Below are 20,107 nucleotides of genomic sequence, written 5' to 3' on the forward strand. Positions count from 1 at the left end.
AAGGGCTGCAATTAACTCTGAAGGCGTCTCCCTCGTTAACCTGTAATCAATGAAGTAGTTAAAAGGTCTGGGGTTGATTACAGGTGTGTGGTTTTGCATTTGGAAGCTGTTGCTGTGACCAGACAACATGCGGTCTAAGGAACTCTCAATTGAGGTGAAGCAGAACATCCTGAGGCTGAAAAAAAAGAAAAAATCCATCAGAGAGATAGCAGACATGCTTGGAGTAGCAAAATCAACAGTCGGGTACATTCTGAGAAAAAAGGAATTGACTGGTGAGCTTGGGAACTCAAAAAGGCCTGGGCGTCCACGGATGACAACAGTGGTGGATGATCGCCACATACTTTCTTTGGTGAAGAAGAACCCGTTCACAACATCAACTGAAGTCCAGAACACTCTCAGTGAAGTAGGTGTATCTGTCTCTAAGTCAACAGTAAAGAGAAGACTCCATGAAAGTAAATACAAAGGGTTCACATCTAGATGCAAACCATTCATCAATTCCAAAAATAGACAGGCCAGAGTTAAATTTGCTGAAAAACACCTCATGAAGCCAGCTCAGTTCTGGAAAAGTATTCTATGGACAGATGAGACCAAGATCAACCTGTACCAGAATGATGGGAAGAAAAAAGTTTGGAGAAGAAAGGGAACGGCACATGATCCAAGGCACACCACATCCTCTTTAAAACATGGTGGAGGCAACGTGATGGCATGGGCATGCATGGCTTTCAATGGCACTGGGTCACTTGTGTTTATTGATGACATAACAGCAGACAAGAGTAGCCGGATGAATTCTGAAGTGTACCGGGATATACTTTCAGCCCAGATTCAGCCAAATGCCGCAAAGTTGATCGGACGGCGCGTCATAGTACAGATGGACAATGACCCGAAGCATACAGCCAAAGCTACCCAGGAGTTCATGAGTGCAAAAAAGTGGAACATTCTGCAATGGCCAAGTCAATCACCAGATCTTAACCCAATTGAGCATGCATTTCACTTGCTCAAATCCAGACTTAAGACGGAAAGACCCACAAACAAGCAAGACCTGAAGGCTGCGGCTGTAAAGGCCTGGCAAAGCATTAAGAAGGAGGAAACCCAGCGTTTGGTGATGTCCATGGGTTCCAGACTTAAGGCAGTGATTGCCTCCAAAGGATTCGCAACAAAATATTAAAAATAAAAATATTTTGTTTGGGTTTGGTTTATTTGTCCAATTACTTTTGACCTCCTAAAATGTGGAGTGTTTGTAAAGAAATGTGTACAATTCCTACAATTTCTATCAGATATTTTTGTTCAAACCTTCAAATTAAACGTTACAATCTGCACTTGAATTCTGCTGTAGAGGTTTCATTTCAAATCCAATGTGGTGGCATGCAGAGCCCAACTCGCGAAAATTCTGTTCTTAGTGTTTAGAGATATTTACAACAGCGGCATAGACAATAGACAGCAATAGAAGGCATTGACTTCTGTAGGAAAGTTTGCTAGGCATGCTCTGTGATCTGTGCAGAGGTCACTGTGCAGAGAAAAGGAGGGGAGCGGTGACCATCACCTACTGTGAATGGTTGATCTTCTATTAACAGTATATATAGGTGTTAGCTGTTATTTTAATCCTGCTACCACGATGTAACTTGTTGGATAACGAGGGATAGGGGCCCCTATGCTGTCCCTCACGGTAGGGGGCCCTATGCTATTCCTAATCTCAGTGATACTCCTAATGGAGAAGACGCCTGAGTCCTGTCCCTGGCCATGCTCCTGAAAGGACCTAGTCTGATTTTCTACCTCTCCTTCCCTCCATGGAAGGATGAGGCAGGAGTTTGATGTTAAACACAGAAGAAGACAGACAAGGGAAAATCAAAACTCTGACACACTGCACACACACAGGTTAGGACAATAAGATATTCAGGAGGAAAACAAGAGCTGGAAGGAAGCAACAAAAGACCACTGGGGTAAACTCCACAACCGCACAAAGCAACAAGAACTATAAGCATAGAATACATAAACAATCCATAAGCATGCAGTCACTAAATAATTAAATCATAAACAGAGACCACGGAAAACTTGTCAGGTTACCCATGGGAATTTTTGCATACCACAGATGCAATAATGATAAAACTGGAGGACAAAGTGGATAATAATGCAAAAATAGTTTATAATTTATTGAATAGGGAAGTAAAAAAATATAGTAGACAGATAATACAGTGGAGAAATATTGTAGACAATGAATTACTGGCACATATGTATAAACAGGTTACAGGCAGTAAGTACGCACTCACAGAACAACCACTGACAATTGGATTAAAAAGATCAATCAAACAGTATAAGCCTAAGTAGATGGAAAATTGCCATAGAGACAGTGGCCGTTACAAATGCAAAATGTACCCAAAAAGCCTTGTTCCAAAAGTGGAAATTAAAGTGCCAGCAGTGCAAAAGAAGGTCTGGAAACCCCCCTAGAAAGGGTAACGCGCGTTTCGTGTGTGTTAAATGCACGCTTCATCAGACCATGTCTCTATGGCAATTTTCCATCTACTTAGGCTTATATTGTTTGATTGATCTTTTTAATCCAATTGTTAGTGGTTGTTTTGTGAGTGCGTACTTACTGCCTGTAACCTGTTTATACATATATGTGCCAGTAATTCATTGTCTACAATATGTCTCCACTGTATTATCTACTATATTTTTTTACTTCCCTATTCAATAAATTATAAACTATTTTTGCATTATCATCCACTTTAGCCTCCAGTTTTATCAAGAACTATAAGCACCAGAAAGTCTGGGAAACCACACCAGACCAACTAAGTCAAGCTATAGCTGGCATAGGAGGAAGGACTCCGCCAGTATATATAGGAGGGGAGCAGATGTGATAGGCTCCCTCACAACAAGTGAGCAAAGAGAACAAAGAAGCAGAGTTTAATTCTTAGTGTCAAAATCAACAATCTGAACAGGATCTGACGCCGCCATGACAGTCGGTGAAGCTATAGAAAATCTCCGTGTGATACCGGACTATGATGATAATTTGTTGACTGTTAAAAAAAAAAAAAAATGACCTCTGCTAGAGATTAACAAATCTATCCAAATTAAATTTGGAAGATTCGCTCAATAGAGTTTGCATTAAATTTATTTAAGCATAAAAAATATATGATTTTTTTTTTTTATTTTTTTTTTTACTACTCACCTCTTTTTCCCTGGCTCTCAACTATCCTTCCGCCTGGCTCCCTCCTTCTGCAGTCACTTTTCAGGGCTCTTCTGTCCTGTAGGGTAGGGCTGACTAGATGTCAAAAAGCTCAGTGACTTCATGATATCACAAGGGTTAGTCAGTGCAGGAGGATCCAGAGAGCCCTGGAAAGAGAACTGGGGGCAAAGATAGGCGAGGGTCAGGAAAAGGTATTTTATTTAACTTTTTTGTTCCTTCCTGGCCCTAAAATGAATTCTACAAAATTGTGGCTGGTGATCACGGTCAAATACGGCACTCCTGGTTTGGTGAGGTGCCCTGATAGGATCCAACTCCGTAGTACAAACAAAAATCAAAGATGGCGGTCACAATTGTTAGATTCGAGCGAATGGAAATCCAATTTTTTGTGAATTTCGAAGGGAATTCAATTTTCTTCAAACTGGATTCAATCAGCTCTAATTTGTACAGAACAAAAAGTGTCAGCCGATTATAAGGCTCAGAGTGAAAACTGGAAGATTTCAGGTTTTTTTTTTTCATAAATAGTGGAAAAAATATGCCAGTTACTACATATTGCACTCGAGGGAATTGTGCCATAAGCCGATGATTTTCTCAAAAAAATTGATCCAACTGGGAGAACAGATACCACGGAAAACAAAAGTGTTCTACTGTCAAGCTACTGTAAAGAATGGCCGATTATTTTTCAATATATCATTATTTCCTGAATTTCGTTAAAGGCAAAATTCTTTCTTTTACTTTGCACATCATTTCTTTGGATGCAAAGTGATCTTTAAAGAAGAAGATAATTAATAGATCAGGGATACATATAAGTTATACCCGGATGCAATTTAATTAAGGAAGAACATGACAAGACAAATCTAAAATAAAACCAAAGCAATGAAAACTTTACCTATATAACGTATGCTAAATTATTGTTTTTTTTCAGCGTATATTGCTACACCAACTTGTATGATTTATTGTATAATGTAAAATTCATTGGGATGTGCAAAATTCCCATTCTTCAAAGAATTTACTGTTCTGTCCTGCAGCAGTTTGAAATCCCAGCACAAGGTGCGGTAATATGATTTGTAGCTTAATAAGGAACCCAAGCAGAGCAAAGTTGCGTGTCATTCAAAGCCAAACTTTTCAAAGTATTGGCAAGATCAAGGATGAGGGAAAAAATAAAAGTTCTCATTGCAAGGATAATTTCCAGATTCTTGAGAATGATACTGACGCGATGAAGCAAAGTACAACATATGAAAAGTAACAATATCAAACCACTTGGTTATAAAACAGAATACAGAGAGATGTAGGAAGGGCACAGAGGCAGCCTCGTATATGAGAGAAGGCTTGGGTTTATTTATCCCATGATGTTTCTAACAGATCTTCAAAAACGGTAAAATCAGAAAAAGTGTTCCTGTTCGAAAAAACATTGGGAACTCATGAGATCAGGAAACTTTTCAAAGTGGTGGAAATGCACGGCTCAAAGTTAGTCTACAAGAGTATCAATGAAGAACCAGATGACAAATAGAATACAGTGATCCCTCACCTTTCTCGGGAGTTACATTCCAGGGACCCCCATGATAGATGAAAATCTGCGAAATAGCTGAGTTCTATTTACTTTATTACTTTTTGAATTATAAGATACACCCCTCATTTTGGGAGGAAAATGAGGGGTGCGTCTTATAAGCCGAATGTAGCTTACCAGGGGATGGTGGAGAGGGGGTCACAGGAGGGGCTGTGCTGTGTGCTATGCAGTGAGCGGTGAGGCACTATCGCTATCCTGAAAATGTTAGCAGTGCGAGCTTCAAACAATGGCGCCCGAAGTAGGCGCATACGCAGATTAAGCTCTCAACTCAAGATCTTGACATTTTGGTCCTTCCTCGGACCATGAATACAGGGAGTGTGATGCCGGCATTAAATTGTATACTCTTTTGGCAGTTGACTGGCTCTGTAGATCCAAATTGAGTTGGACTTCTTTGGCTCCCCACTATATAACGATTCACTTATTGCGGCTTCACTGTATCGTGGGTATATTTCATTTATAAGATGCACTGAATTATAAGACGCACCCCAAATTTAGAGGAAAAAAAAGGTAAAAAACAAACCATGGGGTCCGTCTTATAATGCGGTGGTATCTTACCAGGGGGCGGCAGCGGTGGTGGAGCGGATTCACAGGAGGCAGGGGTGTTGGTGAAGTAGGACAATGCTGTGGGTGGTGTGGCAGATGTCCCAGATGTATGCTGGCAGGAACATCCAGAAACTGTCAGTGGTCTAGGCTTCAAAGATATGGCGCCTGTAGTCAGCACGCATGCAGACTGAACTATGAGCTCAATGATAAGCTGAGATCTCATCTGCGCACACGCTACCTCTAGGTGCCATTTTCCTTAAGTCCACTGCTGAGAAATCAATGGGTTGAGGCGGCACATGCGCAGATTCGATCATGAGCCGAGAGCTCCATCTGCGCACGCACCGCCTCCGGGCGCCATTATTTGAAGCCCATACCACTGACATTTTCAAGATGCCCTGCCTCACCGCACAGCAGCCCACAGCACTGCAGGCCTCAGCACAGCGCCCCACAAGCTCCAGCACAGCATCTGCAGCCCCCAGCATTGCCCCTGTCTCCTTCGACCCCTGTCCACCACCTCACAGTAAAGTGCATTTGGATTATAAGACGCACCCTTCATTTTCCTCCCAAATTTTTGGGAAGAAAAGTGCGTCTTATAATCCGAAAAATACGGCACTTCTAGAATTCTGTATATAAGAGCTCACTGGTGGTGGCCGCAGCTTATAGGGGACAAACCTGGTAATAGGTTCCCTTTAAGGAATGCAAAAGAAAGAGTGATGTTATCATATTGACTGCAATTCTAGATCTTGACAGAGTGGACAGATGTTTTGTATATAGATCGATCGCCATACTTAATCACCATTTTTATTCTTATGTTAAAGTAGTAATGCATTAATAACATAATCTATATGTACAATACACCTACGATAAGAAATCACTTCTATATTGTGTGGGATGAGTCGGATAATGTCTACGGCCATTAAGACGTTTTATAAAAAAAAACCTGCAAATGTGAAAACAGCAGTGTAAGCGTATACTGTATATTTTACCCCGGTGACTATTTATCCAGCGCATCTAGCTTGTAGCACAGTAAGTCGAAGTATGAAATACAGATTGACTTCCTCACCCTCTGTACGCAGCTCGGAATATAGTTCATCCGGACGCGGTGTCACGCTGCAGTTCAAACTCTATTCTCTTTGCTGCTGGCGGAAATCTGTAGTTGAGAACGTAGTTCGAGAGCTCCGCGGATTACAGGACAGGGGATAAATGCGTCTGCTTTATTCAATTCTTCCCATGGGACTCACAAAAGTTTTTTATTGTTGGGTTGGTTTTTTTTTACTACTATTTTTATTTTCTACAAAAACAAAATTGAAATTATAATTTCACATCCAGTTAATATAAAAATATAAAATAAGAGTAGATAAAAAGAATGAGTGTATTTATATAATGTGAGATACCCTGTTTCGCCAAAAATAAGCCCTAGCCTGATGTTACAGGATTTTTGGAGAATGCTTGAAATATAAGCCCTACTCCAAAAATAAGCCCTAGTTACAGTAACGCCCGGCGTTCAAGAATAAATGTAGATTGCTGTTCATGTAAAAAAAAATAAGACATCCCCTGAAAATAAGCCCTAGCCCATCATTCTGAGCAAAAAAAATTTAAGACCCTGTCTTATTTTCAGGAAAATACGGTAGTGATAGTATAAGGGGTACTTTGCACACTACGACATCGCAAGCCGATGCTGCGATGCCGAGCGCGATAGTCGCAGCCCCCGTCACAGCTGCGATATCATGGTCATAGCTGCCGTAGCGATAATGTTTGCTACGGCAGCTTCACATACACTCACCTGCCCTGCGACGTCGCTCTGGCCGGCGAACCGCCTCCTTCCTAAGGGGGCGGGTCGTGCGGCATCATAGCGACGTCACACGGCAGACGGCCAATAGAAGCGGAGGGGCGGAGATGAGCGGGACGTATCAGAAATGCTTTACACACTACGATATCGACAGCGACGCCGGAAGTGCATCACTTTGACCCCACCGACATCGCACCTGCAATGTCGTAGTGTGCAAAGTGCCCCTAAGATTGCTATGTTTATTGAGATTCTTCTCATACGCACACTAGGCTCAAGGACAGTACCAGTCAAACATTTGGCTGAATCTGTTCACACAATCGTTTTCTTTTTTGCTTTATTGGAATGTGCACATTTTAGATTCAGACTGAAGGCAGCAAAACCATAAGGGCACTGTACTGAACTGAATACCAACACTGATAGTCAGAAACACTTTTTGTAGGCTAGTAATTCCACAAGTAAACTCTTGACACGGAATATCTATTCATTAGAAGACATTTCAGGCGACGACCTGATGAAACTGCTTGTTAGAATGTCAAGGAGGTGTAAAGCCTTCATCAAAGTAAATACAGGGGTACTTAGGTTTAACACATGTTCTAGTTTGTTTCACATGTGTCCATGTGTGTTCCTTTGAGATTTTGATGCTTTCAGTCTGAATCTACAGTGTGCACATTCAAATAAGACAAGACAAATGATTGCATGAACAGATGTTTCCAAAGTATCAAAAGTTTTGACTGGTACCATCATTCAGGAAAAGCTGAGCGAGGTATAAGAAATCCAGGAAAGCTAGATATCACTGGAGAAGTATAATTTGACAAGGACTTTGAGGGAACAGTGCTCCTTGTGGAGAGCGGAAAACTGGTGTAAGGAGACTTATAGGCCATGCAATGCTCTTCAGGAAATTAAATTGACAAATAGCCTCTTCAACGAAGAAGAGAACTTGAAATCTAGTTCCATCTATTGGATGTAGTAATGGTTAAAGTCAATATTGACATTTTAACGATATTGAGTTTTAGAACTGCTACATCCAGAAGGTGGCGCTAGCATTCAAGTCCCTTCCTGTCTGAAGAGGAAGCTATGTGTTTGTAGACTAAGGACATTGGTAACCCCTTTTTGCAGGCCTGGAATTTTATGAAATGATAGACAGGTTTGTTACCAGTTAAGCATAGTATGCACCGGCTTATGGACCATGCACAACAGATGAAAAAGTATATTGAGTAGTAGAGGAGGGGTATATATGTGATTGGGCGTAGGAACACTGATAGGCCAGAATTAGGAGTGGGAGTAGATGAAAGATACTTGGCCATGAGTTCTCGCCCACTGTAGATAATAGAACATTCAAGAGTATAATCTTCTGGAACACAGACAAGTATATGTGTACCAAGATTTTCATGCCCAGGAGCTTCTACAGAGTTTAATTTGGCAGTGCAGGTTTAGATAGCAGTGCCTGTCATTTCTTACCTGGTGTAGTTTTCTTTGTAGTCCTTAGACCAGGGGTCCCAACCTGTGGTTCGTTATTGTACCCCATTATTTATGGCTTGCGGATGCCTCCAAGCTTGGTGCATTAGCACCAAGTCTAGCAAACAGCTGTGAAGTGCAGGTCTCCAGATGGTGACTTTTGTGATAAGCCCTCACAGGACAGCAGACCTGGATGTGCCTATACAAGCTATGGAGTTGGAGAGATAGGATTTTCATATGGAAACTAAAGCCAGTGCTATACTGGTGCTATCATGCTGATTCTATACATACCTTTAGTTATGAGATCAGATGTATACCTTCTGAAATATAGGCCAAGCAGGCAGACAGGGGTGGGAATAACTAGCAAAACCCGACCCACCTAGTACATATTCCGTTGCACCTCTCATCAAATAACAGTGCATTTCACAAACTTTACCGATCTCACAACTAAAAGGTATTGTAACGCCTGCCTGGATCAACAGACTCAGGTGGGATGTAATGGACAGACTAGAAGGAAGCCACTCACCAAGCAGGACCCCCAGAACCCTGAAACCCTTTAACCCCTATACAGGGATTTGGAATTACACAGGGCCCTGGAGATCACTACCTGTGGAAGGCTGCAGTCCGATGAGAGTAGTCGTCAGGCAGGATCAAACCAGGAATAGCAGAACAGGGACAGAATCGGCAGACAAGGACGTAATCAGAAAACGTAGCAGAGGTCAAATCTGGATCGGGCAGCGAGGTACAAAAACAGCAGGCAGAAGGGTAGTCAAAAATCACACAGAAGTTAGCACACAGGAATCACAAAACAGAATAGGGCGGATCAGGAGCCAGGAAATCAGAACTATCTCTGGCAGAGGTCAGCAGACAGGAGGGGAACTAAGAAGGGTGTGGTGTCTTCCCATTGGCTGTAGCTGAATGCTGGCAACTTCAGCTGGAAGACACACGCCACCCACAGTCAGCCAGTTGTACTGCAAATCCCAAGATAACCCAGCCCAGTGGATGATCGGAGCCTGCGCCCACCGGTGCCGCTGGCATCGACTCCTCTCCCACCACCAGCACCATCCACGGCAGGAACACAGTGTCGCCTGGCGATCGGAGCAGAAGTCGCTGGAGCGGATTCCGGTGGTGATGTAACAGTTATGTATAGAATCAGCATGATAGCGCCAGTATAGCACTGGCTATAGTTTATATAGGAAAATCCTGGTGATTGGTCCTATTTAAAGGGGTTGTTCGGCCTTGAGTTACAAGTGTGCAGTCAGTCTAAGGGACTGCAGACTTGTGAATCTTCACAGTACCCAATATGCACAATGTCAGAATTCTCCAGTGCCAACACCAGGAGCAGATGGGCGCTTCACCACAGGTATGCAATGTGCATACACCAGGAGCAGATGGGCGCTTCACCACAGGTATGCAATGTGCATACACCAGGACCAGATGGGCGCTTCACCACAGGTATGCAATGTGCATACACCAGGAGCAGATGGGCGCTTCACCACAGGTATGCAATGTGCATACACCAGGACCAGATGGGCGCTTGACCATAGGTATGCAATGTGCATACACCAGGAGCAGATGGGCGCTTCACCACAGGTATGCAATGTGCATACACCAGGAGCAGATGGGCGCTTGACCATAAGTATGCAATGGGCATACACACCAGGAGCAGATGGGCGCTTCACCACAGGTACGCAATGTGCATACAAGTAGTCATGCGCTAATTAGACGTGCACGGCCTCACTCAATACAGGCCAAAAGTATACAAATCGCATACATGTGGCACATGACCGCTTGCTCCAGGCACTAGAAAGTCCTGACAGATCCTAGATGTTGCTCACCACCCTTTCTCAGATCAGAATGTGGCTCATGAGATAAGTTGGGGATCACTGTCTCTCAGACTATGTAGGTGCTTTGGTGATTCATTACTGGGTTTAAAAATGTATTTAGAGAAAAAGTAAAGAAGCAAAGGTGTCCGTCAAAGAGACAAACACTTGTGGACTGCCGTTTGGTGCTATCGGTGGAGGGTAACGCGCAACCTTATAGTCTTTTTTTGCCATGTATGCTAATATGTCACGTGTATAGACATAGAAGCTGATTTGTAGTTGGTGTTCAGCCAAACAGGAGATATATTGTATTTGTGCCAGACTTTAAAGACTTTCCATTTGATTTTTTTACACAAACAATAAAGAATGTAAGAAAAATGCCATTCCCCTCTTTATTTTCTCTTTTTCTTCCGCTTTAATTGAACTTCTGTATCAGTGGCTCTGACTGCATTCATTCCATTTTAACTACCTCCATGCAGCTAATCATCCACAATGCTTATATTGTTGTAATAATTTCCGAGAGCAAGGACTTAACCGGGAGATTTGCAAAAATGTTCACCAGAAGAATACAGATCACCATACAATACAGCAGTATTCAGGAACTACATGCCAAGTAAAACAGTCTACGAATGCTGGAGATTGATTTTTCTGTGGTTTCCAGAATTTATTATCATTATGCTAAAATCAGGAGAAAAGTTCTTGACATACCATACTGTATTATACCAGATAGTCTCATCTTTGGTTTACACCACATAAACTGATGCAGTTACAATACACAACTTTAGAAATCATTACCTAAATTCTGCGATAATGGCCCTATATACAGTGTGTCCACCCATATCCTGTCCACCGCCATTAACTTGAGAACGGTGGCAGCTATAGGCATAGAAGTGGTGTCTAGGTAAAGTAAAGTAGCCATGCGCTACGCAATGAAACCACCTAGAGTGCCACCTGGTGGAAAACAATGAAGTTAGCATTTTTACCTCAAAAACGGAACAAGATAGAGAAAAAAAGTGAATTACAAAGTTGTAGGAATACGAATCGACACCTTGCATACAGAAATGCTATGATATGAAACCCATGACTCCCCCCCAAAACATTGAATGCTGGTCACGCATATGGCGCTCATTTAACTTTGATGCTCAAAGTGGCCACCGTCAGCTGCAATGCACATTTGGACTCTGGACAGCATACTGTATCTTGCTGCACATTGTGCAATATGGTAGGTGACACGTTTGCACAAGCATCTGTGATACGTCATCGTAGGTCCTGCAATGTTGGTGGAGGGGTCGCATACACCTGCTGTTTGATGTGACCTCACAGAAAGAAGTCCAATGGGGTCAGGTCAGGTGAGCGTGGAGGTCACTCCACACAGCCACCATACCCAATGACTTGTAGGAAGATCTCCATGAGGTATTGCTTCACGTCCGCAGCCTTGTGAGTTTTACAGATTCTAATCATAGCATTTCTGTATGCAAGGTGTCGATTCCTATTGAATTGATGATGCCCTACAACTTTGTAATTCGATTTTTTTTCTCTATTTCGTTCCGTTTTCGAAATAACAATGCCAACTCCGTTGTTTTCCACCAGGTGGCGCTATAGGTGGTTTCATTGTGTAGTGCATGACTACTTTACTATACCTAGACACCACTTCTATGCCTATAGCTGCCGCCGTTCTCAAATTAATGGCGGTGGACAGGATATGGGTGGACACACTGTATACTTGGTTTTTACATAAATGCCCCCCAAAAATAAGGATTTGCAAATGGATAAGCAAATTTAATCAGCTGAAATGTAGGTGTAAGGTTAGTCACTAATGACAAGACGTGGTATAGAGGCATTAAGCATTCTGGGGTCAGATACCAAGAGAGTAGATTAAGGATTAAGGGGATAAACAAAGGTGTAGTTAGGCCACAGTTCAAAGTCAGAATACTTGGAGAGTAGCAGTTCAGAGCAAAGGGGCTCAACAAACAGACAGTAAAGGCCACGTCTCACTAAGCAACATCGCTAGCAACATCGCTGCTGAGGCACGACTTTTGTGATGTAACAGCGATGTTGCTAGCCATGTTGTTGTGTGTGACATCCAGCAACAACCTGGCCCCTGCTGTGAGGTCGTTGGTTGTTGCTGAATGTCCTGGACCATTTTTTAGTTGTTGCTGTCCCGCTGTGAAGCACAGATCGCTGTGTGTGACAGCGAGACAGCAACAACTGAATGTGCAGTGAGCAGGGAGCCGGCTTCTGCGGACGCTGGTAACCAATGTAAATATCGGGTAACCAAAAAGCCCTTTCCTTGGTTACCCGATATTTACCTTCGTTACCTATCGTCACTTACATCTTTGCTACTGTGGTTTGATTGATCTGTCAGGACACTTGGTGTCATTTGATTTCACCCATGGTTTACTAACGGCATATACATTACTTTGGTGTCCAAGTCTCGGATACCACTGCCATCTTGCTACTATAAACGTTTAGCTTGTATATACTTCCAGGGTGCATCAATTGCTGTCTGCATATTATTATATATCTGTATATTCATGTATCGTTTATTCACCCTGGCTCACTGTGTTGCCCTTGTAGGGACATTACAGACTCCGTGATGTATATACTAGCACATGTTTGTACCAGTGATTGATACTCTCTAGGCATTTTTATGGTCTATATACACCTATTGAGTTATATCTAACATTTGATATCTGATACTGCACCATTTATGGGGTCTGTCTTGTCATATAATTTTTGATATTGTATTCTATCTCACATTTGCATTATGTCCACTTTATGACATTGGGATATTTGGTCCTGCTTAGTGGGTGTTTTTGTCTCTATGTATGTTTTTAATTGGTTTTAAGATGTCTTTCTTGTGCAACTAATAAAGAGGTTTTTTTATTTACTATATTATTGGTGTGCCCCTGACTATTGTGCGGAATCTTTTTCTCTTCTTCTCCCGCTGTGAAGTACACATCGCTGTGTGTGACAGCAACAGAGTAACAACTGAATGTGCAGTGAGCAGGGAGCCGGCTTCTGCGGACGCTGGTAACCAATGTAAATATCGGGTAACCAAGAAGCCCTTTCCTTGGTTACCCGATATTTACCTTCGTTACCAGCGTCCGCCGCTCTCACGCTGTCAGTGCCGGCTCCTGCTCCCTGCACACATAGCCAGACTACACATTGGGTAATTAACCCGATGTGTACTCTGGCTAGGAGTGCAGGGAGCCACTGCTAAGCGGTGTGCGCTGGTAACCAAGGTAAATATCGGGTTGGTTACCCGATATTTACCTTAGTTACCGAGCGCAGCATCGCTTCCATGCATCGCTGCTGGCTGGGGCTGGTCACTGGTTGCTGGTGAGATCTGCCTGTTTGACAGCTCACCAGCAACCCGTGTAGCAACGCTCCAGCGATCCCTGCCAAGTCAGGTTGCTGGTGGGATTGCTGGAGCGTCGCTTATTGTGACGGTACCTTAAGAACAAGGTCCATGGTCAGGCAGCAATAGATAAATCACACAGAGCACAGGAATACAGGCCAAACAGCACCACTACACACATCCGGCATTTCGCCGGATTGCCAGATGCGTCACACTCCAGTACAGTATAATACAGTACAATGGCATCGCGGCAACCTCTGGTCACATGCTGTCATGTGACCGGAGCATGTGACCGGAGCTTGCCGCGATGCCATTGTACTGTATTACACTGTACTGAAGTGTGACGGATCTGGCAATTCGGCAAAATGCCGGATGTGTGAAATGGCCCTAAAACTGGAACAAATTGCTCAGCTAAGTAGCTGGGCAATCACTGGGAACAGGGAACACTGAATAACCCAGCACCTCCCAGAATCAGATTGGATGACTGAGCTGTCACTTAACACACTGACAAATCAGCACGCCCCAGTACCAGATTGGACAAGTGAGCTATCGCTCCCCACACTGACAGCTCAGCACACGCTAATTCCATAGTTACATCAACAGTCACTCATTGCGTCCTAGAAGCACTGAGCGGCGGCATCATGACAGTAGGTTTTGAATGAATTGCGCCCTGGTGCAACATTAGACAGTTTGTAGACAAAAGAAATGTTTTTTATTCTCATAAAATCTGTTTAAATATTTATTTTCGTGGAAAATGGTGAACGTCTTACAAAAGCTCTGTATATCCTAGTGCTACTCAGTATACTCCAAGCCATTATTTTGGATAAGTTCTCATGGCTACTCAATACCATGACCAACCATCTATTACAATTACCGAACAGAAGTTAAAGGGAGTCTGTCAGCACAAAATGACTGATCAATAGAAATGAGCGAATCCGAGGTTCGGTGTTCGCTGTTTGTACCAAACACAGTCTTTACCAAAAAAAAACAGAGTTTGGGTGCTTTAGATATGCAAACCATTTGCTATGCTCGAGTGCGATCCGCTTGTAGTGTTTGATTGGCTCTCACTGGGGGTAACAACAGCGTGATCGGATGTAGTGTGCACTAAAAAAAATAAATAATGGAAAACCCTACCTGCCCTCCCCCGGAAGTGATCTGCTTATGGCTGGCTGCATGTGGGCGGAGACCCAAACTTCCCAATTAGTGACTTTCATTGGGGTTCAGGTTAAGTACAGGTCCCAACCAAACTTTATCTAAAGTCTGGCTGAACCTGCCGAACCGAACTTCCATGGGTCCACTCATCTCTACTGATCAAACCAAGCACAGGCAGTTGGTGCACGGTTCAGTGCACCTACCCACTTACTTGTTCTCCATCTATCTTTGCCCTTAAAGAAGACCAACCACCAGGATTTTCCTATATAAACTAAAGCCAGTGCTATACTGGTGCTATCATGCTGATTCTATACATACCTTTAGTTGTGAGATCGGATGTATACTTTCTGAAATACAGGCAAGTAAAGTTTGTGAAATGCAAGGTTACTTGATTGATAGGTGCTGCAGTATATCTAATAGGTGGGTCGGGTTTTGCTAGTTATGTGGGAATAACACGGGTGGGAATGTGTCTGCTGCCTGTCCTTCCTCCCTCTGTCCTTCCTCCCCCTGTAATAACAGACAGGGGAAGGAAGGACAGGCAGGCAGACAGGGGCGGGAATAACTAGCAAAACCTGACCCAAATATTAGATATTTCGTTCGTTGCACTTTATCAAATAACAGTGCATTTCACAAACTTTATTTGCCTGTATTTCAGAAAGTATACATCTGATTTCACAACTAAAGGTATGTATAGAATCAGCATCATAGCACCAGTATAGCACTGGCTTTAGTTTATATAGGAAAATCCTGGTGGTTGGTCCTCTTTAACTGGGTCATGTAAAGCCAGAGATGTTAATCACATAAAAAAGAGTATACAGATAGAAAACAAGTAGGTGGGAATGTCCACTAAACATTTTGGTCACAACAAGGTTTAAACCGTGCACCAAGTGCTTGGTTTGAACAGTCGTTTTCTGCTGCCAGACATCTCTAATACCCAAGCAAAGTATTATGGTCTATGTGTAAAAATATTACCTTTAAAGGGTTGTATAGAGGAATTGTTCCAATAGGTTGGCTCGTCTGACTTCCAGCGACATTTGGATAAGTGCCCTTAAAAAAAAACAGCAAAGAATTAGACGTACCGTAGAAGAACTTCCATGCCTTAACCCTACAGTCCCCAGACTGGTACTTTACCATGCTCTCCTGCTGACCCTGGATCTCCGATGACACTGAACTCCTTCTCATCTTCTGCAGATCTTCAGTTTCTTTAATTCCTGTGGAAGAAAGTATTATACAAAGGATGGGTGACTTCGCTTTGATTTGAGGGCATCACTGCTTTCAAGAGATGGTAGTTTGTGAACACTGTGTCATTATTTCATTCCCAGAAGGATTAAGGAGTTTCAGGGAGTCAAATCAAACCCTTTACAAGTCGACATCAATCTTGGAAATCTCGAGCTTGTGCCAGAATCCTTCTTTAATCAACCTGTGTCAAATAATTAATAGATGCGCACAGGATCCATGCAGAACTCCACCAGTGATTCATCATAGGGACTAATGACGGATAATGTTATACAAGTGGTGCTGGGCTCAGCCGCGTGCCTTTGCGGTCCGCCTTCTAATTCTCCCTTTTACAGGTTGATAAATATCATTTCTTACTTTGCTTCTACATTTTGCTAAGTGTAGACTTTGGTTTGTGGTCAATCAATAATTAAGAAGCCTGTAGTCTGTTTTTATGTGTATACCTATTGATAGATTGCTGGAGCAATACACTGGGGCAGCAGGATCAATGTACAGAAAAGGGCACGCGGGCGTTTATTTTACTGTGTTGATCCATTTTCTGTCCTCTTCACCGTGATAAACATAAATTGCTGGCCAACATTTATGCCCGCTGACACAAAGCTGTTTTTTTTAGTTTTTATTTTTTTAGAAAAACAGCTCTTTGGATTGTGTACTGCTTATAAATAATCTAAGATGTTCTTCTGACTGCATTAAGATGAGAATTTCTTATCGAGAGCAAGACACTTATGTTCACAGGTACTACCGTACGATACTAAATACACTATGTGGACAAAAGTATTGTTCCCCCTCCACATTACACCTACAGGATCTATTATCACCTCCTCTTCGGCATCCATAGACATTTTCATGGCGTTGGTCTTCCTTTTGCAACTATAACAGCTAACACTCTTCTAGAAATTTTTTCGACAAGATTTTAGACTGTGGGTATTTTTACCCCTTCATACAGAAGATCACTTGTTAGGTCAGATACTGATAATTGAGGAGATGGTCGGGCTCTCCGTCTCCGATAATCCATGCCAAAGTTCTTGGAGAGGGTTTAGGTCTGGTCGCTGTGTGGATGATCATGTTCTTCCCCAAAAATCTCCCGCAAACATGTCTTCAAGGACCTCTTACACTGGGCATAGTCATGGGGTACTGAAAAGGTCCTTCACCAAACTATTCTATCAAAGATGGAAGCTACCATTTTCCAAAATGTCTTGTATTCTGAATTATTGAGATTTTCATTCACTGTAATTAAAGGACCTATGCCACCCCCTGTAAAACAACCCCATAGCATTATTCCTTCTCCACCAAACTTTTCAATTAGCACAATGCAGTCAAGCGGGTAACGTTCTCCTGATATTCGCTAAATCCAGATTCAACCTTCAAACTGCCACATAGAGAAGCATGATTCATCAGAAATAAAGTTTCCACTGCACCGGAGTTCAGTGGTGGCTTTACACCACCGCATCCAATGCTTGTCTGTCATGCATGTGACTAGCAGGGTTTACCCGGTACCCTGAACCTCCAGAAGATGTAATACACAGGGAACACAGGGGTCATTATACAACGGAGGTCCCTGCCTTTTGGAAGAGGGTTGAGGGGGCACCTCTTGAACTCACCTCAAGTCCAATCCCTGAGCTCCCTATCATCCCTTTACATGTTCTAGAAACCTGTCACAGATCCGGATACCTTAGGTCCTCAGCTAGCCTTACACTCACCCTGGCTAGTGAGCAGGCTGAAGAGATCACTAGACTCGCCAATACAATACAGAAACACAAGGGTAGGAATATAAAGAGGGGAAATAGACATGCAAAGGAAAAACACTCCAGGTGGCTTCAGTGCAACAATCACCACTGCTGCACACAACACGACAAGCTTCTTCCACCCCACTGCTGCTGAGCACTCGGGTGACCCCGTTCTGTAACTTTACATGATCTCCACTTCAAGAAAGAGTTGCTAAAGTTCATAAACACTTCACAATAACTTGTTATAACTGTGACATTCTAAGACACAACCACACTCAAATTCAGTGAGATGTTTATAAACATTTTTGAAAGAGTGGCTAATTCTAAAGGTAGATTGTATGGCAAGGGTCTAGAGAAAATACATCTGTTGGAATTGGGTCAGCTGGTAAGATGAGTGGGCCCACTGCGCCAGGTGATGGGCTTACGCTGGCGGGGCATGACTAAGTGACTACTAGTCTTCACTAGAGCCTCTGATGATGAGGATAGACTGGGTCGCAGGTAGTCACAAGGTACCACTCCAGTGCAGTCCCCGGGCTGGCAGCAGCTGACGGAGATTCAAGATGCAGGAGACGTAAGGCAGAACTCTGAGAAACGGGCACAGAACACGAGGATGGGACGAATAGCATAGGTACCAGGAACAGACAAGGACTAAGGACTAGAGAAGAAAGGTCAGGAACAACTAAGAGGAAGCCAGGGCAAAAACAGGCGAGAGGAAGCTGAGACAAAGAAGGACTGACCAAATAGACACACCGTGCCAGAAATGCAAACTGGATGAGATGTAATACAGAACAAGCGGACAGACAGAACAGAACATGGCTTGCACGCAAACTTAAACTAACTAAATGGTCAGACACCAGAGTGGAGGGAGGCCTGTCTAATATGCCACCTGATGGCAGGGGATTGGCCAGGAAAGCGCTTCCCTATAGCCAGGTGGAGAATCTCCAGACAGGAGGGATGCAGTAGGGTGAAAAAAACCTGACACTAGGGGGAGCAGAGCAGAGAACGCAAGTAGTAACACAGTACTGAGAAGGCGTGATAGACACCGGCGTGACAGAAACTGATCTGAATTCTATCATTAAGAAATATCTCTGTACTTTTGCCCATATAGGGTATGTAACTAAAACTAAACTCACTTTGTGTGCAAGTAAAAACCATACACGTATTTTTACAATTGTGGACATGTGCCGTGGCTTTCATCCAGTCTGTGGACACTGACGGACGTATACCTACTGAAGCATATGCTGAACTATACATACAATAAATGTGTACATTGTGTACTTTACTTCTTTTATGCAAAAATAAAAACTTTTTCAGTTTATTAGTAACTAGCTGTAGTACCCGGGCGTTGCCCGGGATAGTAACTGTCTGTCTGTCTCTAACTGTCTGTCTCTGTCTGTCTGTCTCTAACTGTCTGTCTCTGTCTGTCTGTCTCTAACTGTCTGTCTCTGTCTGTCTGTAACTGTCTGTCTCTGTCTGTCTGTAACTGTCTGTCTGTCTCTGTCTGTCTGTCTGTCTCTGTCTGTCTGTCGCTCTCTGTCTGTCGCTCTCTGTCTGTCTGTCGCTCTCTGTCTGTCTGTCGCTCTCTCTGTGTCTGTCGCTCTCTCTGTGTCTGTCGCTCTCTCTGTGTCTGTCGCTCTCTCTGTGCCTGTCTTTCTGTGTCTGTCTCTCTCTCTGTGTCTGTCTTTCTCTCTGTGTCTGTCTCTCTCTCTGTGTCTGTCTCTCTCTCTGTGTCTGTCTCTCTCTCTCTGTGTCTGTCTCTCTATCTCTGTGTCTGTCTCTCTATCTCTGTGTCTGTCTCTCTCTCTCTATCTCTCTCTCTCTGTGTCTATCTCTCTCTCTGTGTCTGTCTCTCTCTCTCTGTGTCTGTCTCTCTCTCTCTGTGTCTGTCTCTCTCTCTCTGTGTCTGTCTCTCCCTCTCTGTGTGTCTGTCTGTCTCTCTCTCTGTGTGTCTGTCTCTCTCTGTCTGTGTCTCTCCATCTCTGTGTCTTTCTGTGTCTGCCTCTTTCCCCCATCTGCCTCTTTCCCCGTCTGCCTCATTCCCCCGTCTGCCTTTTTCTGTCCGTCTCTTTCCCCGTGTGTGTGTATCTTTCTGTCTGTCTGGCTTTTTTTCCTATCTGTCTCTGTCTGTTTGTCTCTGTCTCTTTCCCTGTCTGTCTGTACCTGTCTATCTGTCTTCAGTCTGTCTCTCTGTCTGTCTCTCTGTTTCTATCCGTCTCCCCACCGACATCTTATTACCTCACACATAAGCTTCTTATACTAACAATTTCCTTTGTTCC

The 20,107-nt window shown here is 43.3% G+C and overlaps 1 protein-coding gene across 3 annotated transcripts in view; it reads right to left on the reverse strand.

Moving 5' to 3' along the window:
- The window catches only part of SEC16B (SEC16 homolog B, endoplasmic reticulum export factor), a 276,625-nt gene that overhangs the window by 50,216 nt on the left and 206,302 nt on the right, over window positions 1-20,107 (reverse strand). For all 3 annotated transcript variants that reach the window (XR_012724949.1, XM_075320161.1, XM_075320162.1), the window contains exons 25-26: window positions 16,000-16,079; window positions 15,841-15,915 (exon numbers count right to left, since the gene is read on the reverse strand). Coding sequence is in view for 2 of the 3 variants with exons in the window: in XM_075320161.1 (XP_075176276.1) it covers window positions 15,841-15,915; window positions 16,000-16,079 (155 nt within the window). In the remaining variant the exon portion in view is untranslated. The remainder of the gene's footprint in view (window positions 1-15,840; window positions 15,916-15,999; window positions 16,080-20,107) is intronic.

This window comes from Anomaloglossus baeobatrachus, chromosome 8, assembly GCF_048569485.1.
Source record: "Anomaloglossus baeobatrachus isolate aAnoBae1 chromosome 8, aAnoBae1.hap1, whole genome shotgun sequence".
In the NCBI taxonomy this organism is placed as follows: domain Eukaryota; kingdom Metazoa; phylum Chordata; class Amphibia; order Anura; family Aromobatidae; genus Anomaloglossus; species Anomaloglossus baeobatrachus.